Source organism: Toxotes jaculatrix, chromosome 21, assembly GCF_017976425.1.
Source record: "Toxotes jaculatrix isolate fToxJac2 chromosome 21, fToxJac2.pri, whole genome shotgun sequence".
In the NCBI taxonomy this organism is placed as follows: Eukaryota; Metazoa; Chordata; class Actinopteri; family Toxotidae; genus Toxotes; species Toxotes jaculatrix.
The window spans coordinates 13,517,671-13,545,669 of record NC_054414.1 but is presented as its reverse complement, the minus strand read 5'-3'; the positions used below and the strand labels follow the sequence as shown (position 1 = coordinate 13,545,669).

Genomic DNA, 27,999 nt, shown 5'->3' with positions numbered 1-27,999 from the left:
TGGCGGAGTTTGTAGTCTCACGGAGAGGGCTCCTGAAGAGTTTTTACACTTTTCAAAATGTCGAGAGAACTTGATTTTAGGACGACAATGTCTTCGTAGCGTACGCACAGCGGAGCTTAAAGAGGCAGCGGCGTCTGTTTTTGTTTTGTTTTTTTTGTTTTTTTCGGGAAGGACGGAGCGGTGGTTGGGAAAATGTGTTGTCATCTCCGTGCAGGCAACAGCCTTGGGCAGCAAACATGGCTACTTCTTGTGTATCCTACAGTTCGGGTTGAAAACCGTCCTAACCGGGCCGTGCGGGATAGTTTCGGGGAGTCGCGACAGTAGTCCGAAGCGAAGTTGACCACCGGAAAGATTAAGAAGCTGGATTTGTCCCGAAGCTGGTTTGGTTAAAGCGAAGGAGGGGAGCGAAACGGAGACGGGGAAGAGATGGAGCCCAAGCATTTAGAGTTGTTGGAGAAATGTTACCAGAACTTGGTGGAGTCGATAACAGATGCGGACCGAGTTGCGGATGTTTTGGCTCACTGCGGGACCCTCACCCAGTCTGAACGCTACGAGCTGGGGCACAACTGCTCCTCCAACTCGGAAAAAGTGGACCTCCTCCTGAAGATACTCACGAGTAAGGACAGAGACCATTTCGCAGAGTTTTGCACGGCTCTGGAGAAGACGCACCCTCACCTGCACTCAGTGCTGCTGAATGGCATTGGACCAGTGGATCACACGACTGGTGAGAAGCAATTAGAAGGTTAATTCATTGATCTTAATTAACAGTTTTTAACTGTGACTTATTGCAATCGCCAAAAATAACATGTATAAAAGTAGATTAGCGTGGAGACATCTGTAGCTTTATTAAATTGGTGTGTAGTGTTTTCAGAGGTTCTTGGTTATGATCCAGCTTGTTTTCGATCCTGCTCTGAGCATGATCTAACTAACATTAGGAGTATTGACCATATGACAACTTGATGAAGGGCATGACTTTTCCTTTGGGCAAGTATAAAGAGAGACAGGGAGAGGGCTGCACAATCATGGGACCTGATGCTTATTTACACTCACACTGCTGTGCTTGTTTCCTCTGCCCTGTCACTAAAAGCACAGCCTGCTAGCCTTTTGTGAAAGTATTTAATGGACCTAAAAAGACAGAAACAATCAATGTAGTGACAAGCAGGGCTGCCTGAAGTGTGTGTGTGTGTGTGTGTGTGTGTGTGTGTGTGAATCAATAATCCACTGTCAAAGTGAAATGAGTGAACTAAGTGAAGAATTAAATGTGTGTTAATGTACACAGTGGGTGCAGTGATGTGTAGGGGATACAAAGGAGAGAATGAAAGATGTCGGTTTCATTCGTGTCTTGGTACAGAACAAACTGCAACTAACAATTATTTTCACCATCTGTTAATCTGTAAAATACTTTTTTTTTTATTAATTCAAAACTGATTGGTCCTTAAAATGCCATGTAGTATTGAAAATGTCCACCACAAATCCCAAAGCCCCAAAGTAATTTCTTAAAATCTCTAGTAGATCTTCAGCTAATGATTATTTTCATTATTGATTCACCTGCAAATTACTTTCTCAAATAATTGTCTTGGTTCAGTCTATGTGGTGATGTCTTCATATCGATGGTTTTGTCCAACCAATAGTCAAAAACCCAAAGACACTAAATTTACAGTCAGTCTCATCTAATCTACATTATGCCAGCTATTTTGTTTCTTGACATACGAACAAACAGCTGCTCGTAGATGTTACAGTGATAAGGTGGCACATATCTCAGCCTCCTGTCTAATCGTTCTGGGATGTCTTTACTCTTCTCTGGAGTTCATTCAGGGTGATATCCGGTTATTTTTATCCTATGTGCTCACAAAAATACTCCTCCATTTCCCTCTCACTTATGAGTACCTCGAAATATGTTTTTCTCCATTCTCTTCACAGCTGAATTCTAAAGCCACAAGAATATGGTGCTCATAAATTTGGCATAAGATTCAGTATAAGCTGATCTGGTCATGATTTATGTCCCAAAAAGTCCAAATGTCACTTTGAGCACTAAGTCCTCAATTCATACATAGCATATAAACATAATGTTCAGCAGCAGTAATGCATGCACACTCCTTCACGGTCCTTAGTCAGCACCTCTACTGCACCTTTGCATTTCAAAAGCACTATTAGCATTGGTAGTTACTTTGTTCACTCTCAGCTATCGTGTCATACTCAGTGAACTGAATGGTGAGGTGTTAATTATGCATTTATTCTATCCTCATTATTTATAAGAGACCTGAAGCTGCAGAGTGAGTCAGTTTTTCCAATCTTTTTCGTTTTTGCGCTGCATTTCACAATCGTGCAATGAGTCTAAAACTGAGTACTGATACCGAATGCTCACTGTTTCTTCTGCTGAAGAGGTTTGTACATGAACACGGGCTGGTGTTAGTAGTTTGGTGTAGTCTGCAGCTCCTTGTTGGTAGTCACACGGGACACAAATGGGCTGAGCCGCTTTTTGCTACTGGGCGGACAGGTTCCTCCACTGCACCGCCAAAAGAAGGGCCTTTCCCCAGGAAAACCATAGCTTGTTACAAGCTATGGGTTTAAATAATATGCACTGTCAGCAGCCTGACCTTTTACTCACCAGTCACTCACACAAAGAGCTAGATCACCTATAGAACCAAAACAATGTTAACAAATGAGCGCTTCCCTGGTTAACCCCCCAACAAGTACTCTCAAATCAAATGTCAACAGCAGAGATGCTAAGAGATGCTAAATGTAGCTTATTGATCACTGAGATGCAAGAATTTTGCTGTGATGTGCATGTGATTCATGCTAATACAGTACTTAAAAAGGTGTATATATCTTTATTTGCCTTTATTTGCTTTTTTTTTTTTTTTTTTTTTAATTAAGAAAGCTAAGAAAGCCCTTCTTTAGTGTTTATGTAACTGTAGCTTCAGGGCTTGACAGTAGAGACCTTTTTGTTTACAGATTGTTCTTTCCCTTTCTTGAAGAACAATAAAGTGACAGCAGCATATCAAAAGGGTGTGTATCGTGGCTGATGAGTTGCCACTGCAGAATAAGACTTGGCGTTGGGTAGTAAGAGAGTAAATTGTTTGATTTCTCTGGTTTTCTTTATTAGGGGGAGAGAAATTTAGAGTATCCACCATTATTTCAAGTGGACAATTATCCATGGTAATAGCTAGTTTTTTTTAGCTTTTTCATAGTCATTATTGAGCTGCATTAGACTTTATATAATGGAAGATTTCCAACAAGAAAACAAGACTAAGAGTCTGCAGCCACACAAGTAGCTCTGTGATGTTGTAATGCTAATTGTTACTGTTAGATAAACCAGAGTACTGGACAAATTGAAATTTTGACATGGGGTTGGTTGAATAGTCAGAGGATCACCAGATTTCACAAACTCAGTGTACTGTATGTCTACATCAAAGTGTATGGTAATCCATTCACCAGTTGCCAAGACAGAACCACATATATTAACAGCATTGGTAGCACTTGTTTTATCGCCCGGGGACCATAAATGTACTAAACTTCAATAAACCCAGTAGTTGTTGTGATATTTCAAGGTTCCCTGTGTAGTTTTCTCCAGGTCTAGAGGTGATGGTAACACACCAAGATATACAGCAATGCACCAGCAAAGGCAGGGAAGAAGGAGTCTCCTAGCAAGTAAATATGGATGCAAACAACACAGGATTTAAAATACTCAGAAAAACTGGCTTTGCAAATGTTCACATAACTTTTGTTAGTTTCCAAGAAATCTCCCTCAAGCATCTTTAAGTCTGGACCAGAGTGGTGGACTGACCAACCTAACAACCGACAATCGCCATCCCTTGAGCCATATCATTATTATGACAACAAAATTGAATTTAAGCTTAAGGATCTGACTTTCATTCATATATGTCCTGGTATAATATGTGCATGTATGATCAGATGTGATTTTAGACAATATCAGAACTCAGTGTCGCTGCTCCTGTTTCCAGCTCTGAAAGAAGTAGTGTTCCACCGCAGACTAAACTCTCCAACAAAAGACAGCAGTTTCCCCCCTTTCCATCTTGTTCTCATGAACGTTTTCAGTAAATTAGAAAACATCCAAAGGGCACTGAGTGGCTCTGACTGTAGCAAAGAAATCAAACTAAATGAGATACTTGAGTGGTGAGGGTCAGACCACAGCAAGGTCCAGGTCACATGACTTTCACGAAGCAGAAAAGTGAGTGAGCTATGACACAGTGAACCTTGCCCATTGAGACACTCTCTGCTCAAACAGAGTCATGGGAAACTTAAGCTAGAGCGAGAACAAAGAGAGCTTGATCCATGGGATGCCACGGTTCCTGAGGCACATCAGTCTTTTGTTTTCTTTCAGTTCTTTGCTGGGAAAAAGAGGGGTGAGCCATGTTAGCTGGGCTCCTTCCAGTCTTAATCAAACTCATAGTCTCCTTTAGCTAGTGGGAACTCAGCCAGCAAGGGATTGATTTAGAGTACTGGGACGTGGGTAAATAGAACCGTTTGTCATGCTCCTGCTCTGGGTTGAGCGCAAGACTTTACATCAGGGGCTGGAAGTTGCTGATTTAACTGAACTATAAGCTGATCATCCCACGGCCAAGTTAGATCTCAGTAAATGTGCACTCCTGGCTGTTTGATCAAGACTTCAAGATCTGTGGAATTTCTGAGCTCCAGTTTTGTGTTACTTACTGGCTGCCATACTGTATATGCTGATGTATTTGCAAGAATCAGCTTTTTTTTGGCACAGTGGGTCTAGCTCTGTTTCCGCTTTTGGCTCCCACTAGTAGTAACACAAACCACACTGTGGCAGGCAGAAATGCCCATTACGATCCTTAAAGAGTGAGTATGTTCCATCAGAAGTGCTTGTCGGATAACTTCATAAACCCTCTTGCACACCTTTCCAGTGTCCGGCTAAGTGTGGCAATTTCTGTAACTCTTCTGTAAGCATAATCTGTCCCCCAGTTTTTCACTGATGCTGTAAGACATAAAAATTCTACACGTAGTGGCTTTATCGCTTAACTGGAAAAATAATCAACAATTTTACCAAGGATGGAAACAGTTGTTAGTTGCAGGCATTTTAGATTCTCTTCAAAAATTACTTTTCCATTGGTTTTTCAAATAACACCATCTTCTTCTCCATAATGCTTACAGTGTTGTACTGAGGCTTCCTTTCTGTACAGTTAATTATGAATCACTGTAGGCTATAAAAGACGGGGCTTTCACAGGGGGGGCTGTGTGATGTTGTCAGAGGAGATAAAAGGAGAAGCTCTGAGGCTGCAGCCTCTTTGGGGCCCTGGCTAGTCAGTATTCAAGCTCCCTGCCCAACTGATAATTAGCCACACTCTGCTGTCAGCCCACAGGCCCGTCATCCCAAGTTGGGGAAAGTCCCACCTTATTATGCCCCCAGCTGGCCTTTTTTCAGTAAAGGCCCCTGAATGTAACCCAAGCTGCAGAGCCTTGATGTACCATACAATGCTGGAGATAATCATCTAACTATAATGCAGACATGGTCGAGTACACTCTGAGCTGACTTTTATGTTTTTGTTCGCCTCGCAGGGTCCACTTACAGCGTCTTGTCCACCATGCCGTCTGACTCGGAAAGTAGCAGCTCTCTCAGCAGCTTAGGTGAGTGTAGCGCTCATGGTGGTGTTCAGGCGTGAGGTGTAGAAATGTCATAAGAAAACTTCTTCCAGGAAAAAAAACACAATGAGCATGTTCTAAGGAACCAACCACAGTTTTACAAATAATAGTCATTCACTGGTTGCTGCATGTTTACACTCAGAGCACATGCAAGTGATTACACAGATGTGAGAAGGATTTAGAAACCCTCTACCCACACACACACAGACCTGTTTCATTTAGTCATTCTCAGAGAAAGAGAGGAATTGACTGGTTCGTGCCACTGAAAGGGAAACTTTGATTTGGGGGGATTTCTTAGTGATATATTCACAAGCACTAAGGTGAATGAGTAAAACAATAAGGTAGATTATTAAATGCATTTTAGCATCAAAGTTGTAAGCGATGATTAAAAATGATACAGTAAGATAATAGAGGTGGTGGAGGTTCTAGTAACTTACTGTAAATGAATGAGTAGATTTTTGGTCCTGTAGCTGCAACAGAGAGATCTTGCTTATGACTGGTTAATATTTAGACCAGTATAGTTCACTCTGAGACTAATGAACCTTGTAAGTAAAGCACATGAATTCGAGTTTAGTGAAAACACACACTAGCTATACACTTTGATCCAATAAGCTGTTTTAAAGAAATTGATGGAGCTACACTAGCACCCCCATCATTTAAGCTTTGTGAACAGCCCATGCCACCAGTGACATGCTGACTCACACAGGTACGCCTGCCCAAGCCTCCTCCCCTCCGCCCGCCCACATGGACAGCCACCAGGTAAACGAGAAGATGGAGACGGTTCTGTTCCAGCTCAGACATGTGACCCGCGAGAGGGACGAACTGCGCAAACGTCTCGCTCTCTCTTCGCCTGGAACCACCTTTGATGACTGCAGGTACTGTTCTGATCTCATGCGCCTACCTGCCTGTTTTCCAAAACAAACATTTACCGAAAGGTGCAGTGATCCTATGTGAACCTGCACTCAGTGAATATTAAATAAACTTTGCCTTGTTCCGCTTTTAAAAGCAGCAAAAATACAAGTGAGCTAAGGTTTTAGGTGACGCAACATTGCTTTAAAATATGCTCAACTCTGTAAAACAAGGGGTAAGCATACAATTTTAATGGCACCTGTGTTCCCTCGTGCTCTCATGAGCACAAAGTTTGTATGATGTTTATCTCGATCATACTTATGTCATCCTCCCGTCTGGCATCTTAAAACTCAGTGTTGATGCATTTTTGTCTCCCTTCTTCACTCTCTGTGAAACAGACCAAACTCAAAAGCAGGTCATGATTATGAGCGTCTGAAGCTTCAGTGTATGAAGGCGATGGCAGACCTGCAGTCCCTGCAGAACCAGCACAGCACCACCCTGAAGAGGTGCGAGGAGGCTGTGAAGAAAGCAGATTTCTACCAGTGAGTGGAAAGCCTACTACAGGGCCTTTTGTAAATTTTTTAGCAGCCGGCGCATTTGTGTGGTATACATTTGTGCTCAGCCTGCAGGGTTTTAGCTGGTATTTCAGTTCCTCCTCTGACATATTCACAGCAGATTGCATAGAACAGATTTTATTTTTGTGAGAGTAATAGGGATGAAGCCTTTATACCAGTCCAAAAGCTGATGAGTTAAGCCATGAAAAAATCCTTGCATCCTTTCGTCAATTTAATTTAATCTTTGTGATTGTTTAAAAAAAAGTTTTTATTGTCTTCTTAGCAGAATATATCCAGAGTCGTCTTTTCAGACCAAAGGTTGTGACTAGAAACTGAGTTACTTTTCGATAAGTAATGCCGGTCTTGAAGAGTTCATGCCAAAGCATGCTCTGCAATCATCATCTGAACCCTGTGTTCGTGGCACGGCATCTGTGCCATGAGGATAATACTATGAACAGAGCATTTGTTGTCCCGTGATATAAGCTGCGTCGAGTTGACGTGAAGGGGAGGCTGTTCCATTTGTGTGATTTAATGATGCCATACTGTCTCCAAAGTGTAGGCAACTAACATCTGGCCCCACTGCAAACAGACAGATGAAGGATTATTGCCATGTTTAAGCCTCTCATACTGGGCTCTGTTTGCACATCACAGAAAGTCTTTATTTATTACTGTTCTGTCTGCCTCTGCACTTATTCATTGACACTAAACACCATCCTCTGTGAATGGAAAATCACAGTCATGTCTGACCGATGAATTGTACTTGGATCAATAAGTCACTTAACAGATGGGGAGGCATTAGTCGTCAGTAATCATGGAGGATTTTATTTGTCCCCTTAGTGATTCATGTACAGATAAGCAGGATTACATAAGAGTCTGTTTTTACTGTAAATATTGGAATAATAGTAATTAGCATCTCTGAAATGGTATGAAGAAAGACCTTGAGTTTAACATTGAGACAGTACTTGAAATATTACCATGTAGAACGGAGCAAGAAAGCTATTAAGAATCTTCAGACTACAAAGAGAAACCCAGAGTGAGCTTAAACTTGTCTATGGTTGTGGCCTGTGTTTAATTTTCTATTTATATGTTTGGTTTGAGTCCTGTAGAGTAAACAATTGATCAGGACATTACATTATTATCTATATTACATGAAAATGGAAATAATCATCAGTTGAGCATTTGTTGTTCTGTATCACATAAGGTATAGTTATGTTTTTGCCTAGCTACAAGTGCTATAATGCTGATTGTAATCATGGCTGGCAGCGCCCGCGGTCTGATGGTACTTGTGGTGGTATCTCCTCAGTACACTGCACAGCCGTCTGGCGAGCGAGCACACCCAGCTGAAAGATGAGCTGGAGGCTGTGAGACAGGACAACATCCAGCTGGTCAGGGAACATAACCACGTAAAGCAAGCCTGCGAGGAGCTGAGGAGACTGCATGACGACGATCAGAGAGAGGTGGCTGATATGAGGATGCTGCACCAGCAGGTACCTGTGCAACTGGCAGTCCCATCTGTATTTATGCTCATGCACCAACACAGATGCATTCACAAACACAAACAGGTGCATACTGTCTCCGCATGCTGTAGTACTAGGACACTCATGTCCACTTTTGATTGCCCTTGAGATGCAATCATTTGGATCTTGACATTTGAGAGAGAAATCAATTTATTTCTCTCTCGGTGACCATTACGTCCAAGAGGACGACATCATTGAGAGAAATGGGGTCAGATGATGGGTCCTTCCATGTCTCCCATCGATCAAAACATGCTTTCACATTAGACAAATGACTTAACCTATGTCTTTTACTGTTACTCTGTCTGACATATATTCAGCCTCACTTCAGTCACAAGGTCAGATCATTACATGTTAGCAATACCTTACATAACCATAAAATTGACTTGACTTGAACCATTGGGAATGTCTTACATGGCTCTTTGATAGCAACAAGAGATGCCTCATTGTCTCCAGAGTTTGTGTCATCATTGGGTAAACTACTGTCAAACTACAGTCAAATTAGCTCTGTGATGTCAGGCCAAAGGCCGAGGCCAAACTTAGTTATGTAGTTGTTAGATGCCAGTGACATACAACATACTGTACTTTCTCTTGTGTGAGATGTGTCCTTTTGTTGTTGTTTTTTTTAATTTTTTTTTTTTATATGAAGTCGTATCAGCTGACAGGCGTCTTGTTCACAAAGAAATGTCGTTAATTGTGAGGATTATTAGTCAAGACTGCAAATTGATCTCATATGTTCTAAATAATAACAGATAGAAACACGAAAGGAAACGTAGGTATAGACAGAGGGGGGTAAGATACTGTTCACAATGGAAACAAACTGCACTGGGTCTGATTGGACGTGGACCAAGGCCCACTTTTTCAAGGGAATCTTGCAAGTTTTTACAATCAGTTTTACAATGCTCTTATATTTTAATCTTTTTCCATGGCACTAAGAGTTGCAGACAGTCTAACCTTTCTGAAAACAAAAGCACTGGTTTTTTGACTATTTTTGTATATTTTCCCCATTAAACTAAAGCTCTTCTCTCTGCAGAATCTGGCTTTAAGTCTTGCTCTGGCCTGCTACCTCAGCACACAGTGGAGTGCCTATGCCTTAATTGATTACTTAAGAGATGAAGTTACTTTTCTGTGCCATATACTGAAACAGTCCGTTGCATTGTTTTGCAGCATCCTCATTCTGCTTAGGTAAATGCACCACCAAACGAGGTGTGTCACTCTGCCTGTCTAATTCAGTAAGACACCTGAATAATGTCATTTCCAGGTGATGAGAGAGGGGTCATCTGATGTCCTCAACAAGCTGTATGACACAGCTGTGGACAAGCTGGAGGCCTTGAAGGGTGACTATGAGGCTCTGAGGAAGCGCTACAATGAAAAGACGGCCAGTCACAATGAAGACCTGAGTCGTCTGGACCAGGCAGAGGAGGAGAACCACCGTCTGCAGAAACAGCTGGACATGCTACTGAAACAGAGAGACGCTGCCATCCACTATCAGCAGCAGTACTCCTCGTCTTTAAGAAGGTAAAGCTGGGAATAGCATGGACACACAGAATCAGTGGCTCTAAAAGCTGCACAGACGCACACACTCGGCAGCTGTAAAAAGTGGAAGGATTAACAGCAAACTTTGCTACAAACTCAGTACTTGAGTTGGATGCCAAGGTCAAATCTGCGCAGTACTTAAAACATTCTTAATCCAAGGCAGATGAAGCTTTGCAGATGGGCAGATGCTTTCCCATTTTAACCTTTTTTTCTTTTATGACTCTGAGACTTAAAGCTTGGTTCTTGCCTGCCTCTGTTCTTACTAGTCATGTTTTGTTTTTGCACAACAGAAAATATTAGTCTGCAAAGTGTAAAAATTTAGAAAAAGCAGTAAAAGCGCTCTCAATTTGTCAAATAGGTTTGACAGCACGCAGCAGGAACTGTCCAAGGCTGCAGCCCAGAACAAGGAGCTGCAGCGAGAGATGGAGCGGCTGCAGTCAGAGGCGACACGGCTCAAGACCCAACAGCTCAAGGCGGTGAAGGACTGTGAGAAATACAAGGAGGAGCGGGACTCTGTGATCAGCGAGTACCGTCTGATCATGAGCGAGCGGGACCAAGTGATTAAAGAAGTTGACAGGCTTCAGACCGGGCTGGAGATGGCAGAGGCCAAGCTGAAGAACACTTCCTCCGAGAGACGGGTGGCCAACGAGGAGCTTGAGGCTCTCCGACAGGTAACAGCTGAAACAAGGGCCTCTTAGTCTCATAATGCAAATTAAATTAGGCTCATCGTTTTATTTGGAGAAGTGGGAGAAGAGTTAGACTTATTTCGGTCAGAGCCTTGAAAATTACAGCATTGCACCGGCATGAAAAACAGGCCAAAGTAGCAGATTAGTAGAAGAGACAATGAAAAATAAAATCATATAAAAAATGAAAAAATAAAAATCCTCTAGACATTGAAATTCTCATCGAAATGAATAACAAACACTTATTATGTATCACTTTGGAATGTGAAATTCAGGAAGTTATGAGTATTTGCTTTTAATCTCTATCACTGTTAATGTTTTTGGGATGTGAAGGAGTTGGCATCGGCACTGGTGGACAGGGACCGGGCCATCTGTGAAAAGAACGAGCTGCTGGAGAAATACTGCCACGAGGTGAAGGACAAGGCCGAGGCCCAGAAAGAGCTGAGCCAGGCCTGCAAGGACATCGAGACGGTGCGTGAGGAGAGGGACGTGGCCCGCAAGGAGAGGACAGAGGCCATCATCCAGAGGGACCAGCTGCTGCGGGAGTATTACCAGGCCAGACAGGTAGCCAGACAGATGGGAGATTTATCATTACGAATGGAGGGATTGATTTATTCCACTGACAATAATCCCTTCATCCCATCTCATATAGTAGTAGTAAATGTTTTTTTCAGCAGATGGCGGGTTTCCACACATTGATTTTGTTGCGAGATGTGTGTATCACACATTACACTATGCTTTAGTGTGATTGTCAGATTAATTGCAATGAAAATCCTGAGATTCCTGCATTAGGAGATTACCAGCAATTACAGTGAAAAGGTTCTCCCTGAGTTTGAAGTGCACAAGAAGACTGCAGTATCAAAAATGGATAATTAACCCAAACAACAGCACAGTAAAGTCTAATGGAATTAACTTAGCTATGGACTTAATTAATGGTCTCGCAGCACTTGACAGTCTCCCTGTTGTATAGTTATTTAAAGAGAGAGACAGAGAGAGAGCATGTGCTACAGATACAAAAGCAGACTTTCTGTGAGACGTACATTCATTATACTATATCTGACCCACTTCAAACCACACCACCTAATCCAATCTATGACCGTTACGCTTCAAACTACCTTTACAAGACATCATGGGAGGAAGTTGCGTTTTTAGTTTACAGCAATTTATTTTAGGTTTTTATGGTTAAACATGATGAAAAATGTCCCTTGGGTCTTCTTTTGAAAAATGTTGATTTCTCTAAGCTCACCATGTGCTAAATGCAGATCCTTTTTCCTTAAAGGCATCTAGTAAACCCTTCAGATTGCATAAAAAAAATGTAAGGGACATCACTGGGGTGGATGTCCGGAGAAGAAACTTAAAAATAAAGTCAATGGGTTTGAAGACTTAACACACACTGAAACACTGCACAGCTGCAAGAGTTCATTGCTGCAATGTTACCGTGGATGGCAATTGCAAGGTTAAAAGAAGAATTACACCATTCAGGTTACAAAGTTCTCTACCAGTAATATGTGTGTTTCCATGTATTTGATTGGCAGACGTTGCTGGATGATGTTACAGTGTGTTGATGCAAAAGTTGAGCTAGGTTCACACAAGTATGTGCGATTTTTGCCAGAGCTTGTGCATCAGGACCTCTTCTTAGGAAATGCTGTTGGAATGAACACAGCTGCAAGTGTCTCGTAAATGTGTGGGAGAAAAAATATTTGTTGCCGGGAAAATGGCTCATAAATGATGAAATTGATCTTAATCCTTCAAACTGTGTCTATCACACAATCAAGGACCATATTAGACTAAAGCACTTATCTGCTTACATTCTGTGTGTACTCCAGTCATTTTATCATACCCTTCACCCCCTCCAGAAACAAGACTCTGCCACTATGGACATGGAACGAGCCAACAAGGAGATCGAGATGCTGAGGAAGCAGTACGAGGCCATCTCTCAGGAGCTGAAGGAGGCCCTGCAGGAGGCTGAGGTAGCCAAGTGTCGACGGGACTGGGCCTTTCAGGAGAGGGACAAGATAGTGGCAGAGAGGGAGAGCATACGGTAAGGGCTTGGTTCAAAAGATATCTGTGTTTGTTATTTGGAAATATGTTATATTAACATTACATGATAGTGGAGAGACACTTCACCTAAAATAGAACTGTTTGCCTTTTGTGCGCTTCCTTACGAAAATTTGTTTATCAGCACGCTATGTGACAACCTGAGGCGAGAGAGGGACAGAGCTGTCAGTGATCTGGCAGATGCTCTGAGGAATCTGGATGACATGAGGAAGCAGAAGAACGACGCTGCACGGGAACTCAAAGAACTAAAGTGAGTCATTCCTTAACGCTTTTTTTATGTACTTGCCAGACTTATGCCATCTGCTCTAAATTTAGGTTTTAAAGTTGAATGTTATCCTTTAAGTTCCCCATGTGTAAGAGTCTGTGGTCCTCTTGTTTGGGGATCCAGGGTGTAGATGTCATATCTTTGGTGCCACCCAGTGGAGAAATTATCTCACTGACTAAATAAAGTTCAGAGAACTCCTAAAGGTGACTATACTTTATTTAAGAACCCCAGACTTTATGTTTCCTGCAGAGAAAAGATGGAGGACCAGTTAGAAGACGAAGCAAGGTTTCGTCAGCTGATGGCTCACAGTTCACACGATTCAGCCATCGACACGGACTCAATGGAGTGGGAGACGGAAGTTGTTGAATTTGAGAAGCACAGAGTAAGAAACATTGTAATCTTAACATTTTCCCTGGCATATTTTATATTACCTTTAAATTAATCAAATACTCAATGTGCAGCGAAACCATTATAGTGTTAATATGTTTCTTTTTTTTTCAGGATATGGATTTGAAAGCACTTGGGTTTGATATCGCTGAAGGGGTAAATGATCCCTATTTACCTGGAGACTGTGGCATATTTGTCAGTAAGGTGGATAAAGGAAGTATTGCTGAAGGAAGATTAAGGTAAATGTCTTACTGCTTTGCCACCATCAAATTTTATCATCACAGGGTGTCATTTGAACCGTTGCTTTTACACATTTTGGTCAGTACTCAAGAAACATTAAGGTTTGAAATCTAGTCCTGCTTTGTATTTTGTGTCATTATTTTCTTTTTGAGAGCTTGATTCATCAAATCATCCCCCTGTTCTCTCTTCGCAGGGTGAACGATTGGTTGCTGAAAATTAATGATGTGGACCTGACCAATAAGGACAGGAAGCAGGTGATCAAAGCGGTGCTGAGCGGAGAGGGGGTGATCAATATGGTGGTTCGCAGAAGGAAGTCACTAGGAGGACGGATTGTCACTCCGATCCAGATAAACCTGACTGGACAGAAAGGTCAGCTTCAAGCTCCAATTAAGAAATAAACTTTACCATTAAAATCCCTGCTATAAGCAAGAAAATAGTGATGAGTATACTTACTGCAAAATAATAAGTCAAATTGACAGTTGTTAAACTGTATATTTGCTCATTATTTTGGATAACCAACAAATATATTTTCTCTTTCTTACCCTGCAGATTGCGGCATAGGCCTTGAAAGCGGAGTGTTTGTTGCCACTTTGGCTCCAGGCAGTCCAGCTGCTAGAGACTGTGCTCTTACTGTTGGGGACAGACTGTTAGCTGTGAGTATGCTGCCCAAAAACCTGGTTAAGTTATATGGAAAGTGATTATTCGCATTCAAAAACATGAGAAAGATACTGGGCATTGACAATGGCCTCTAGTGCCCTCTACTGACCACAAACATGTTGTTTTTAACCAACCCAGTACAACCTGTGTCCCAATTCTGCACTTTACGCTAATACACAGATTGCTGTCTTGGTAGTTAGTGTTCAGTGACCAAGGTTTTTCTTAAAGAATGACAGTTAAACTACGACTTTCAAAAAATGTTACTATTTTGTTTTCTTAGATGTGTATGAAACTGTGTTGCCACCATCACAGCCCCTCCACCACTGCAGTGCAGTAATGTCCATGGATATGTCCAGTATATTTGTCATGTTGTCCTAGGAAGTGAGTTGTAATTTCTGGGATTTTCTTTTACTTGCGCTCCAGATCAATGGAATCGCTCTTGACAACAAGCCACTCTCTGAATGTGAGTCTCTTCTGAGGAACTGTCGCGATTCTCTCAGCATCTCCCTCATGAAGGTAATATTCGTAAGCAGTTGTAAATCTTCAACAAACTCTGTGACACTGAAAATTGTAAAGTCAATTACTCTTTTTGTGTATAATACTCACCAACAACAAAGTTTCATATAACAGCTACAAATTATGTTTAAAAATAAAACATATCTTACTGGACAAAAGTCTACTGGGAACTTTTAGTATAAGGATTATCTTTAGCTTTTTGCATGGTGAATATCTCACACACTGGGTTGGAGCATCAGTCTCACTTCCCACTGTGAGTCACTGAGGTTTTGTTTGCAGAGATGTTCACTTTATTCTTTAATTTCTTAATATTTCTAAAATAAGTAAAGTAAAATAAGTTTTCATTTATTTACTTCCCTCTCTTCCTCGACAGTTCCTCCCACAGAGCTGTTCTGGTCAGAGTTTATTTGATGGTTTGAAAGACTCGGAGAAGATCTCTCGGCTCCAGTCCTGTGAGGTCCACTCTAGGAACTGCAGGAACTCCAAGCACAACTGCTCCAAGCATAACTGCTCCACACAAACAGACATTTGCAGCTGTGACTTGGGTGGCAGAGGGGAGGAGGTGTGTAAGGACACAGGTGACTCTCTGGACAGCAGCAGCAGTAGTGCCCATTCCCACCACAAGCCCTTTTCCAACAGCTCTCTACACTCCCGCTCCCTTTCCACCTCGCACACTCCCTCCGAACCCCACCCGGACTTCTGCTACAGGAGGCAGGAGCTCCACCATCGTCCCTTCACCTTCACCCCTGTGCTCTCTGACTGCAGCTCACCTCAGCCAGCTGTGGACCGAGTGCAGGGCTCACCAGCCAAGCCAAGCGGAGGCACGTGGCCCAAAGTAATAGTGGGAGCTTCGATTCCTGAGTGCGCCCAGCTGTCCATCTACAAAAAACCAAAACAGAGGAAATCCATCTTTGACGTGAACACTTTCAGGAGACCTGAGGTCCCCCCGAAGTTGGACTACATGTCTGTCTCCCAGTTGCCCAAGCACTCGCCACAGAGCTCAATATCTGAATCAGCTCAGACCCCACCCACCCCGCCCGCCAGAAGCGATTCGTTCAGGTTCAAACATCGGCAGCAGAACAGCTCAGCATCAGACTCTACCATCACCACTGGCACTCCCCCGGCCTCCCCAGCTCAAGCTAAAAGCCCACAGGACGAGGGAGAGACAGGGAACCAGCTCTATTACACCGATGCTCCTCCAGGAGAGACCAAGAGCGCCGCTAAGAAGCCTGCTGAGGAGGAGGGGAGTCGACGCAGGGCAGAGGAGCGCGAAAAGAGGAGGTACCGCCCCAAATCAGCACCAGCACTGCGGAGAAATGTGACTCCATTGCACATCCCAGTTCCCATGCAGGTAACTGAGACACAGGCCTTATGTGATCTGGCATCCATTTTGACACATGCATGTCTCCAGTAAACCGCATGCTTCTGTCTTCCCTTTCTGAATCCCTGGTAGATCTTATTCAGTGGTGAAACAGTTGGCTGATTTACTGATTTTATTTGATCAGCAAATGGAATCACCAGCAGACAGAAATGCCAAACAGGATGATTTCTGTGAGGATTTGACTGTTAGTTGAATAAAACCAGTAATTTAAAGGCACTTTTGAGTATTGGAACTAGTGATGGGAGTGTTACTGTTTCCTGACCTCAATTAATCATCTGATTAATTTAAAAAATCATTAGGAGAACAATTGACAGTTGCAGCCCTAAACTTATTAGCTGTTTGATTGCTTTGTGCAGGTACAGAGTTTCTCTAATGACGAGCACTCCCCAGAGCCGATGGACTTATTGCGCTTTTCTCCTATGAGAACTAATCGGTACAGCATGCCCTTTGCACCTCCCAGCTACGGCAGCATTGCAGCACGTAAGTCATCTGAATAAGTAACCAATGAGCCAAGGTGTTTTCCACCACCATCTGAACACAACATTCGTGGATCAAAGGATGTTAAGAGTCTCTATACTCTTTCATCTTCCTGCTTGGGAACTGGAAGATGCACTTGTGATTGCCATAATTTATTTATATTTCATAATTATATGCATTTGTACAGTTTGTTTTTACCACAACTGAGAGTTTGATCTGATCTTTTCTTTTTTTTTTTTCTTGTCCTTTGTGATTTTCCAGACCCAGCACAGCGAGGTTTAGCCCCATGTCCTGCTGTGACGGCTGTAATGAGGAACCCGGTTTACACGGCCTGGAGCCATGAGATCCAGAGCAACAACTGTCCTCCAGCTCCCAGCTCGGGAGTCCACCCACATTCACACACAAGGTGTTTACACCTGTCAGTCTGCTCATCACACTAATAGGTCTTTTTAACAGCAGACATTTTGACTTGTCATAGGAGGAAAAGCACAGGTGTTTCTAATATGATTTACATAATAATAGAATTAATTCTCTTCTATTCAAGTGCCTCAGTAAGCCATGACAGTATGGCAGTGAGCCAGCATGCACAATAACAGGACCGTGTAACTGAAGCAGCTAAATGAAATTCAGCCATCTTTAATTTTCATCTTTTTTTTTTTTTTTTTACCTCTGTGCTTTTCCTCCTGTGGCATGTCAAAATGTTCTCTGTGAAAAAGCCCCCTATATCCAGTGGAGAGTTAGTCCAGCTCCTCCTGTGAGCAATCAACAAATTACTTATTCACTTTCAGCCCGTATTGTTGAGTGTTCAAACAACTTGTTGATGAATAAATAACAATTTTGACAGCTGATGGTTTTTCCCAATCAAAAGCACATAACATTTTCTGTTTAATATTATATTAAATGGAATATTTGGGGGTTTTTGATTGTTAGTCAGACGAAACAACAGTGTTTACCCTGTCCTAGATCTCATGAACAGATGGCATGTAGCAAATCTTGAATAATTGACTGCCCAGGGACTTACTGAGGCCTTTTCCTCCACTTTTAGCCCCCAACATCAAGGTCGCCTAAGCCTGGACCTCAGCCACAAGCGCGCTGGAGAATCGACTGAGACGAGCTGCAGCCAGCCACCTCACACCACCAACTCCCTGCCCTCCAGCGCCAGACTGGGTTTGTATGGAGTCCTAGTTTTAGGCAAATCATAACGCATAAAATGTGCTGTAAAGAATCTGCTGCATTTTCTCATGGTTTAAGGGTCTGTTTACCTAAATTACAAAAACATGTTTTTCCTCTTTCTTCTAATTGACCACACGAATAGTTTGAAAAGGTCAGCAGTATTACTGTATATCACACAGCAAAGGCCACATATTTAATCAGTGTGTTGACCTCTATCATTTAAATTGACCAAGCAACAAGATGCAACACAATCTGTCTGACTCAGCTGAGGTGATGACAGTGAGTAACTGACCACATTAAACATTTGCTCTGTCGTAATTAATCAGAACAGTGTGTCACAATGGAAAAGCTGCCCACCACTTTCGCTAAGCACCTTCACAGACTTAAGTGAGAAAAAGTTTTTTTTTTTGTTTTTAATTTGGGTGAACTGACCCTCTAACAAAGTTCCTTTGTTTGTTTTCTTTAGGCTCTTTGAGTACTTTACAGTTTAGGGCAGAGCGTATTAAGATCCCTCCGACTCGTTATCCACGCTCCACTGGATCTGACAGAGGTACAGTTGTGTTTGGCAGCTCCATCGTCTGACAGTGAGCATTGCAGCAGTAAACAGCATGTCTGAGTTCATACCTTTCTTTCTTGCCTCTCTAGGCTCACTCTCACATTCGGAGTGTAGCAGCCCGACACCTCCAATGTCCCCTGTCAACCTGGAAACATCGTCTTTCACCAGTAGCCAATCACAGAGCTCCATTTCCACCCAGCCCAGGATATCAGTCAGCCCTGCTCCAGTTGGTGACAGGAGGAAGGATGGGTAGGCCAGCCCCTCGTCTGGGTTGTTATACTGCCATCATTCAGCAGTACATGACTTGTTTTCCACCATTTGTCTGTGCTTCTGCCTGGTTCATTGTGATTAAGCGCTTGTAAAGCAGTAAACAAAGCCGAGCTTCCATCTCATACCGTTACAACACAGACTTACCATCTATCATTTTGTCCACATCTCTTTCCTCTCTGCTGCTGTTCATTATAACCTGAACTCTTTCTCTCCTGGTTTGGGTGATCACACTCTCTCTTTCCTCTCTTCATTTTTTTTTCTCAGATCTGTCTCTTATAACACTTCCTCTGTCAGACTTCCACTGGCAGTTAAGCCCAAGTTCTTCTCTTTAAGAAGCTTGAGGTTTGTCCTGTGCTGCTTGTAGCATGTGCAGTTTATGCACCGCGAGATTGTTAGAGCACGGATCTCAAGAGCTTCTGTCTAAAATATGCAAATGAAAATGTTATATTCTAGCCTTGCTTAGCTGCAGTGATCCTGGATTTGTTTGAAAGTTTAATAGCCCTAATAATAAAGACTAATGGATGCCTGTCCCTTTAAGTCATTGTCTTTTGTCTGCTTGTTATTTATTCAGAATGCTGCTGAATTTTGTATTATGGCATGATGCTGAGTTGCATTCTGAAACGCACTTGGCATGCCCTCCACAAGTCCCATATCTTGTTGAGATCTTTTGTAATGGCTAGCAATGCATCTTTGATTTAAATGAATCTTTATAAGTAAATCACTGTACAGGGAGCTGCACTGAGCTGAAACAGCAGAATGCAGGCAACAAGTTTATAGAATTGCATGTTGCATCCTGCCAACAGTCTTCATTGTTTCCCACAGATGTCAGCACATCACAGTTGTACAAAATGTTCCTCTTTTTCCCCTGAAGGCCATACTTGGAGGAGCCACGCAATGTGACAGTACAGAAAGGAGCTGAGCCACTGGGGATCTCCATCGTCAGTGGAGAGAACGGCGGAGTGTTTGTGTCCAAAGTGACAGCAGGCAGCATCGCACACCAAGCTCGTTTAACGTACGGAGACCAGCTCCTTGAGGTACAGCAGCCACGACGCCTCAACTAAATGTCTAACTGTGGTAGATCATTTCTTTGTGTGTCTCATGAATCACTGCTGTTTCCAGTTTAATGGAATCAACCTTCGCAATGCCAACGAGCAGCAGGCGCGGCTGGTGATCGGGCAGCAATGTGACACTGTCACCATTCTGGCTCAGTATAATCCTCACATGTTCCAGCTGGGCAACCACTCCCGTTCAGGGTAAGAAGGAGAGGAGGAAAGAACACGACAACACTGACTTACACAGACAAGGGTTATGAATTTTAGATAGTTTGAACCTTTTACGAACCAAAGAAATTTGGTGATGCAGTCCTATTGGTATTTGTTTCCAGTATAATGTGAGAAAATTAATTTGAATAGTCCTGCTACATACAGTTAATGCATGAACACCAAACACTGCGTACACAGAAAACTACACCTTATGAGTACACAACCAAACAGATCACATGCTGCACTGCCGAAACTATCCTCAGGCAGAATGAGTGGATTATGTGACTGAGATTAGCAAATGCAAACAGTAAACAAAGAATAAATATTCAAAACAACACAACGCCACACCTCTTCTGCTCTCCTCAGTTCTCGGATGGAGTCCATCAGCAACCAACCAACACCCCAAGGCAGCGGAGCCACCACCCCAGACAATCACTCTGTTGCTGATACCCTGAGTGAGCAGGATGAGGGCACCATGACGCCACCGTCCAAACAGACCACTCCTGCCACCAGCCCTCACAACTCCTTCAGGTAGAACTGTGAAGTCATATTGGTATTTTTATTTCCAGGGGCTTTTCATATTTTGTATCATGATGATTATTTTGTGACCATTTTGCATTGCATAGACAACATGGTGGAGTCTATGGTGAAATTCAAAACCTGACTGTGAGGTTTTTCTTTAGGCTTCCTGGTTCAAGCTCGTGCAGGGCGGCAGAGCCTCGACTAGTGCGGCTGAAGAGGATCCAGGTGGAGCTGGGAGTTCAGATCTGCGGAGGAAACCTTTACGGCATCTTTGTGGAGAGTCTGGACGAGGACAGCCCTGCTAAGAGTCCTGATGGCCTGCTTCCTGGAGACTTGCTACTGGAGGTACCTGCAGTGTTTATCAATCACTTTAATCCACTAAGAATGTGATGTATACAATACAGATTATTTGGGCAGTTGATGAACACATGATTGGACATAATGTAGGAATAATATCCTCTGTGTGAATGAACAAAAGCGGTTACATATTCAGTTCAAGAGGTGCTCCGTTTTCGCAGATTTGATAGCATTATAAAGGCATAACTAACTCTTGTTTTTTGTGCATTGTTTTATGTTTTTGACTGAAAAACACCTTTGTGTAACTGATGTCTTCTAACAGTACAATGGTGTAAGCATGAAGAACAAAACTAAAGAAGAAGCTTACCTGGAAATGTTGAAACCAGCTGAAACAATCACATTCAAGGTCCAGAACTGTGTGGACAACCTCTCTGCGATCAGAGAGTCCCCCGGAGATGGATTTTTTATAAGGTACCCTAAATATTTACTGTATCAAACAATCCAAACCAGAGACAAAGTTTCAGCTTTAGCCATTGTTGGTGCACATTTGGTTTTATAACATTCAACCAAGGAAGTACACAAATCAGTTACAGTATTAGACCTGATCATAACCATAACCACAGTAACTTGATGTTTGGTAATATTAGGCTTAAAAACAGGCTTAAATGAATTATCTTATCATGTTTTGGTAATTTGTGTCTTTAGTATAATCTCTTAATATAGTCTGTTGCTGTCTGTGAATTTGTCTCTCAATCTTCTCATTACTGCTTCTTTGTTTATCTGTTGTCAGAGCACTTTATGAGAGGGTTGCTGAAGTAGAGCAGGAACTAAGCTTTAAGAAAGACGACATCCTTTATGTTGAAGATACGCTGCCAAATGGCAATTTTGGCTACTGGATGGCCTGGCAACTTGATGAGAACGCACAGAAGCTGGAGAAAGGACAGATACCAAGTAAATACATGTAAGTCTTGTCTATAGTTTACTTTTGCATACTAGAGGTTATTTAATCACCATTCTCGTTATCTCCATAAATCTGAATGAGCACTTCCAGCATTCATCAAGCTTATCTGTAAAAGAACAAGAGTGTGATTGCAGTTTATGTGAACATGCTTATATATCTCCTTAAGGGTGGACCAGGAGTTCTACAGGAGACACAGCATGGCCGATATGAAAGATGATAACGGCACCAACAAGACTCTTTCTGCTGCTGCACGGAGGTCCTTCTTCCGTCGGAGGCTGAAGCACAAACGCAGCGGATCCAAGGATGGGAAGGATCTGATGGCTCTGGATGCCATAAGCACAGATTCTTTACCCATCGCAGAAGGTAAGAAATGCACAAGCAAAATATAATGCAATGAGTTAACAAGAATGGAGAGCAATGAATGGAGAGTTTGGGACAAATTATTCAGATTGTTTATTTAATTGCCATAGTATCCTGCTTTCAAAATTTAAGAAAGTTAGTAAAAGGAAGAAATATTTGTAGGAGGGTAAACTCAAAGATGAGCAAAGTTTGAATTTTTTTATTTTTTATCCACAACAATGAAATATGTCTAGTAAGAAAATGAAAAGAATCTTAATATGCATGATAACATGTGTTTGAATGTATTGTGTTTCTGTATGTTCTGCTCAGATGGAGTAAACCTGATGTACCAGAGGGTCCAGAAGGTGGAGTGCTCATCCCCCAGAGCAGTGCTGATCTTGGGTCCGTTAGTGGAGGCCAGTAAGGACATGTTGGTGAAGGAAGCTCCTTCCAAATTCTGTCGTTGTCTGCCTGGTGAGCTTCTGTACACATAACGAGTCTGTAATTAGAGTTTATTTATTGAAGAAGGATTGTGTCCGTCAGGTTTGTGTCACTGTAGAAAGTCTGACTAAAAGTGTTGTCCTGTAACAAGTAGAGGGAACTAAACCAGTGTGAATAACACTATATAAAAAAATATATATATATATATTTTACTTCCAGAGATTATGAAGGCCTCTCAGCAGGCAATAGAGCGAGGAGTGAAGGACTGTGTGTTCATCGACTACAAACGGAGGAGCGGCCATTTTGATGTGACAACTGTTGCCTCAATAAAAGAAATAACAGAGAAGGTAAATTCATCTCAGCGTGGGTTATGCTCCATACCAGAGCTGTCACAGTGGCATCTGTGAACCTGAACACTGATAGTAATTTGTCTTTGTTGAGTATTATAACTGCCAAGCAGTGCCCCAGCATCTTTACAACCTTTGACTGAAAACTGGAGGTGAGTCAATCTAGGCGTAGAAGTCACTGTATTAAAAACCACATATGTGCATCAGTACAAAGATGCCATATTAGTCTGTGAAAGGGTTAAAGTTGGTGTGTCATGATTGGCTGAAACCCATTTAAGGATCAACGTTAATCAAATGTAAACTAACTAACTGGGTAGGTACTGAATCAGGCAACATTTTGGATGATTTTTCAGAATTGGCTGCCAGGTAGCTGAGTCAGCTATGTATCTAAATCAGGAAATATGAAAAATCAATGTTACTTATTTGGTATATTTTTTTTGCAACTTGCTGCTTTGAACCATCCTCCATTTCTCATGTAGTCTTTTACTGTCATTTTCTCTCGTAGGACTGTCACTGTTTACTTGACATTGCCCCTCACGCCATCGAACGTCTTCACAGTGTTCACATCTATCCAATCGTCATATTCATTCGCTACAAAAATGCCAAGCAGATAAAGTGAGTAATCCCATATCTTTTAAAAAAAATGGTTGTTTAGAAAATATGATTTTACAGAAAGTAATATCAAAATATAGATCATTTACACGACTAAGCCACCAGCATACAGTGAAGTCTATGTAGCATATATTTTACAGTCAAACAAATGTAGAATGTTATTTGGCATAAATGGTGTCTTTGCATTTTTTTCCTAATCAGGACAATGTTTTGGTTGAGAAAATGGATGTTAGAGTGACTCAGCTGCACATACCCCCCCCCCCCCCCCCCCCCCCCCCCAAAAAAGCTCTCATCTGTTTTGATGCTAGATCTCTTTCCAGGAAATATAAATCTCAATTACTCTCTCTTAATTTTCTCTCTGTTGAGGCAGACACTCAGGAAATTGACACATGCAGATTTCTTGCTGCTTCCATAATCATATTCATCCTGCAGACACAACTAAAACTAATTGATCAGCCTGATTTGATCAGTGTCATTAGTTCAGAAACCACAGCCTGCCCTCTCCCACCACCTGTTGAGATTTTGATAGGATGATTGTGATATCTCAAAGATCCCTCTGCTTTTTCATTTGTAATCACATGGCAAGATTAAATCTGCTGTACCCTCAGCGTGGTACTTTACACACATGTACACACACACACACACACTCAAATAGAGACACACACAGGTCTGGCAGAAACAGGCTTTCTCGTACACACCCACGCCTACAAATCTATGAAGCGGTGCAGCAGGCAAACATGGTGGAGATTGATTCCTGCTAAGCCTTCGCTGTCATCAGCTGAGTGCCAGCTGTCCAGGGAGAGCTCGCAGGGCCTGTGGCTCCACTTCATGGCGTGGGTGGCTAAAACACTCTGTGCCCCCATCCGCTACAGCTGCCACATACACACAAACACACCTCCCACTGCCTGCCTGCTGCAGCGATTGACGGAAGCTGAAGCTTTTTCATTGGTTTTTGTCCTGTGGGAGGCATCATCAGACCAAAATGTTGACTGCATACAGAGTGCCAGGGAGACATGGCAGTGTGATTCTAGGTTAGGTCAGAGGCTCCCAGTGGGTGAAGAATGAAGACACATGGCCTCCCCTTTAGACTGTGCGCAGATATGGAGTAAACCACTGGGCTGGAAGGCTTTAAAGAAGAGAGATTTCACTGAAGCTATGAAGTTGTTTGTCTGTTAGACCTGTTGTAGGTAGTACGTTAGAGGGTTCAGGGATTGTGCTGTACCATATATATTAAACATTTCTTCTGGGATAGTCTCTGGCTGTTCTGGTCTGTTGTGGGCAATGTTACAGCCCAGTGAGATGTTTTTGTAAATGAATTTATAGGGTTTTGCTTCAGTATGCATTTTGAATTTTCAGGTATTAGTAAAAAGGAGACCTTTCCGTCTAGTTATTATTAATAGAAATTCCAAATTTATTTGCAGTCTTAAAATAATGAGTCATCACAGTAGGTTTTATTCATACCGTGATTAGAATTTTAGGAAGACATGTTGAAATCCAGCTGGCAAACATGTACCACAAGCACAATGTTAGCTGAGTTATTAAAGCAATACTTGGTAACTATTTTAATGTGTGAGCATTTAGTATAATATTATCTGATCTCAAGAAGTAAATCCTAAAAAAAATATGTAGAGGTGTCAAACTGTGTAAACTGTGAAGTGAGATTTTCTAGGATGCTGACAGGTGCTGATGTTGTCTCATCAGAGAACAGAAGGACCCTTTGTACCTGCGGGATAAACTCTCACAGAAACATTCCAAGGAGCAGTTTGAGGCGGCACAGAAAATAGAGCAGGAGTACAGCCGCTTCTTCACAGGTTAGTGGAAATGACTTATTTTATCTCTGATGCACAAATGCTAGAATGGACACAAGGATTACATAATAGCAACAATTATCTTGACCTTGCAGAAGCAGCTTTGTACACAGCTAATGGTAATAAATAGAATTTTGTGGTAGTCAGAAATTTTCATAAAAAAAGAAAAACTATCTTTTGGTCCTGCTGGACATACAAAAAACTTCAATGATATGCTGATATTTCTGTCTGGACCTTGTGAGTCCAGAGAGTAAAAATTAAACACGTCCGCATTGTAAATAAAAACAAAGACAAAACTGTTCACCCTAAAGAGTCAGCTCAAATCCCATTGATTACACCAAGTGATTTCTATCAGTGCAGAGTTTTGCACTGTAGGGGTTGTGCTACATAGTGAGGGTCCATTTTAACCAAAAAGGAAACCAAAATACAAAAATAATCTACAAAAACCATCCAGAAAAAACTCTTGGAATAAGTCATGGTAGCAAATATAATCTTTATATTAATATGGTTTATCCAGTGAGTCTCTTAACAGCCCACAGGTCATCTGAGGTTTTTGGAGCACAGTATCTCTGTGGTCTCTAACAAATCAGAGTTAAAGTTTTGGTATCTGGAGCAGCAACCAGTCTGAGACACCCAGCTGTCCAGGTGATTAATGACTCTATAAAAGGAGGCGATTTATGGGGAAGGGCATGGAAATGAACACATAGCGCCACTGATCCCTTCTAACAGGGAGAGGTGGCTGGCCAACTTCTGCACACAAGCCACGACGATGTGAACTATAATTATCAGCAGTTATAAATCTGAGTGTTGGGTGGTGGACGCCATGAAATGAGGCTGATCACACCCCTGTAGTACTGTTTATCTGCAAATATTTTGGCTGCACAGTCCTGTTTGTCCATGAGAATGTTAATGTTGTTTATAGCACTGAAACGACTTTTGATGCTTTCCTTGGTTTTATATTAATGTGAATTGAACATCTTTGCCTTTTTGACTGTAGGTCAGACAATATACGCCTAATGAAGAGGTCGCATTTTGCAGGCTTAACGATTAAAGGAGAACTCTGAGAATTTCACACATTAAAATCTGTTCACTGGTCTCGGGGAGTACTACTGCATATGTGAAAAAAGCCTTTTGTGACTCTGGATCGAGTTGCGTCAAGTCTGGTCAACTGCCTCCGGTGATGTCAGTTGGGTCAGCATTGGCTGAGTCTGAAAGCTGCAAGTTTGAAAAAAAAAAAATCTGTGGGTGTGGGGTTAGAAAGAAGTCAGCTTACCAGACCTCAGTAGCCCAGTCTTCATTTGTGCTTGAGGCTAGCAGCTAGAGGCAGTATTTACCTCTATAAGCATAACACACACGAATCTGTCTGCAGTTGAGTGACATTGTGGGTAATGCAGGCGCAGGGTTTTGAAATGATCAGAGGACTAATAGATAATGAAAATCATTATTTAATAACATTTTGTTTAATGGCTATCAATCAATTAACAGTCACTAGCAGCAGCTCTAGATGTTTATATACATGAAGTAAAACTTCATGTAAGCCAAATCTTCAGACATGCTTAACACTCCCCGTGTAAATATTCCTCCCCACCCCCCACTGTGTTTCAGGCGTTGTCCAAGGAGGCAGCGTCTCCTACATTTGCACTCAGATCATGACCATCGTGGAGCAGGAACAGAGTAAAGTACTGTGGATTCCAGAGGGAGCACCATAGAAATTTCACCTCTCACCTCATGTCACTCTGATACATTAGAGGATTATTTTTTATTATGGGGCACGCAGTGAATCGGTACATCTAACAGACATCATGGTTAACTCCAATACTTTTTCCACATATGCCAATATCAGCACTGATAATTATGTAATATTCCCACTACAGTAGTTATGTACTGTACTGCAGATAGATTTGTTTACACTAGTATTTAATACTTGAATGTTTTATTTTCCCTTATGTCTAGTAGCACTCCTTTAATCCCACTTTGTCCCATGAATATGTCGGACCACAAGAAGTCTGCATAGATGCAAACTGAAGACTTTATTCTTAAAATGAAGATAGAATGGAGCACTGTGTTCCCTTCTCTATATTTATACGTATTTTCCTGCCATTTAATTTATCTAATCAAATCAAAGATGTTGGTTATGAACCTTTGGTATACAAATGTAGTTGTCTAGTAGGAGGGAGGATATTTTCCATTTAATGTTCTTATTTATAGAAGAGAAATTGGGGCAAATCTGCTTCCTACACATTGTGTCGCAGTCTTCTGTTCTCTTTTATTGTCTGATGCTGCCATTTTTCTCTCTGTTGACATCATTTCAATACTCAAAGATAATATTGTGCCAAGCTAAAAAAATATTTAATCACTATACATTTTTGGATCTATTAACACAACAACTCCTATGATAAATCATACTGCAGGTATGTTAGTTTCACCACAGTTTGTCTGGTTTGTCTGTTCTACTGGTATTGCCAATGCTGTTCCTCTTTGTCAAGTGGATTTTTCTTTAAGAAGGGATATTTTATTTCTGGTTCATGGTTGGCTGTCAATACATTTACATGCACCTTGGACTTTCAGTAGATCACGTCAACATTTCATCATCAAGTTGGATGAAACGCTTTAGGTCAGGTTTTTGCCTAATGAAGGTTAATATTTCTACAAAATATTAAAAACACGAG

General features: G+C 41.9%; 1 protein-coding gene across 7 annotated transcripts; it reads left to right on the top strand.

Annotated features, from left to right (window-relative positions):
* Positions 1–27,998, top strand: LOC121175379 (disks large homolog 5-like). Of its 7 annotated transcripts, none has more exons than XM_041029138.1 (33): positions 1–724; positions 5,542–5,610; positions 6,347–6,500; positions 6,873–7,016; positions 8,332–8,515; positions 9,804–10,060; positions 10,437–10,749; positions 11,095–11,325; positions 12,618–12,802; positions 12,944–13,069; positions 13,334–13,466; positions 13,586–13,710; positions 13,905–14,080; positions 14,261–14,364; positions 14,792–14,884; positions 15,258–16,235; positions 16,622–16,745; positions 17,004–17,148; positions 17,788–17,909; positions 18,382–18,465; positions 18,561–18,720; positions 19,613–19,775; positions 19,861–19,994; positions 20,370–20,534; positions 20,687–20,870; positions 21,145–21,293; positions 21,613–21,783; positions 21,950–22,146; positions 22,453–22,596; positions 22,783–22,910; positions 23,416–23,525; positions 25,224–25,333; positions 26,936–27,998. In XM_041029138.1, exons 1-33 carry the CDS (start codon positions 427–429, stop codon positions 27,037–27,039), a joined length of 5,964 nt encoding a protein of 1,987 aa, XP_040885072.1. In that variant the 5' UTR covers positions 1–426; the 3' UTR covers positions 27,040–27,998. The 7 variants fall into 7 exon arrangements, with proteins under 7 accessions (XP_040885072.1, XP_040885071.1, XP_040885068.1 ...); XM_041029137.1 differs by having other exon boundaries at positions 17,004–17,160; XM_041029134.1 differs by having other exon boundaries at positions 13,316–13,466; positions 17,004–17,160.
* The last annotated feature ends 1 nt before the right edge of the window (position 27,999 follows it).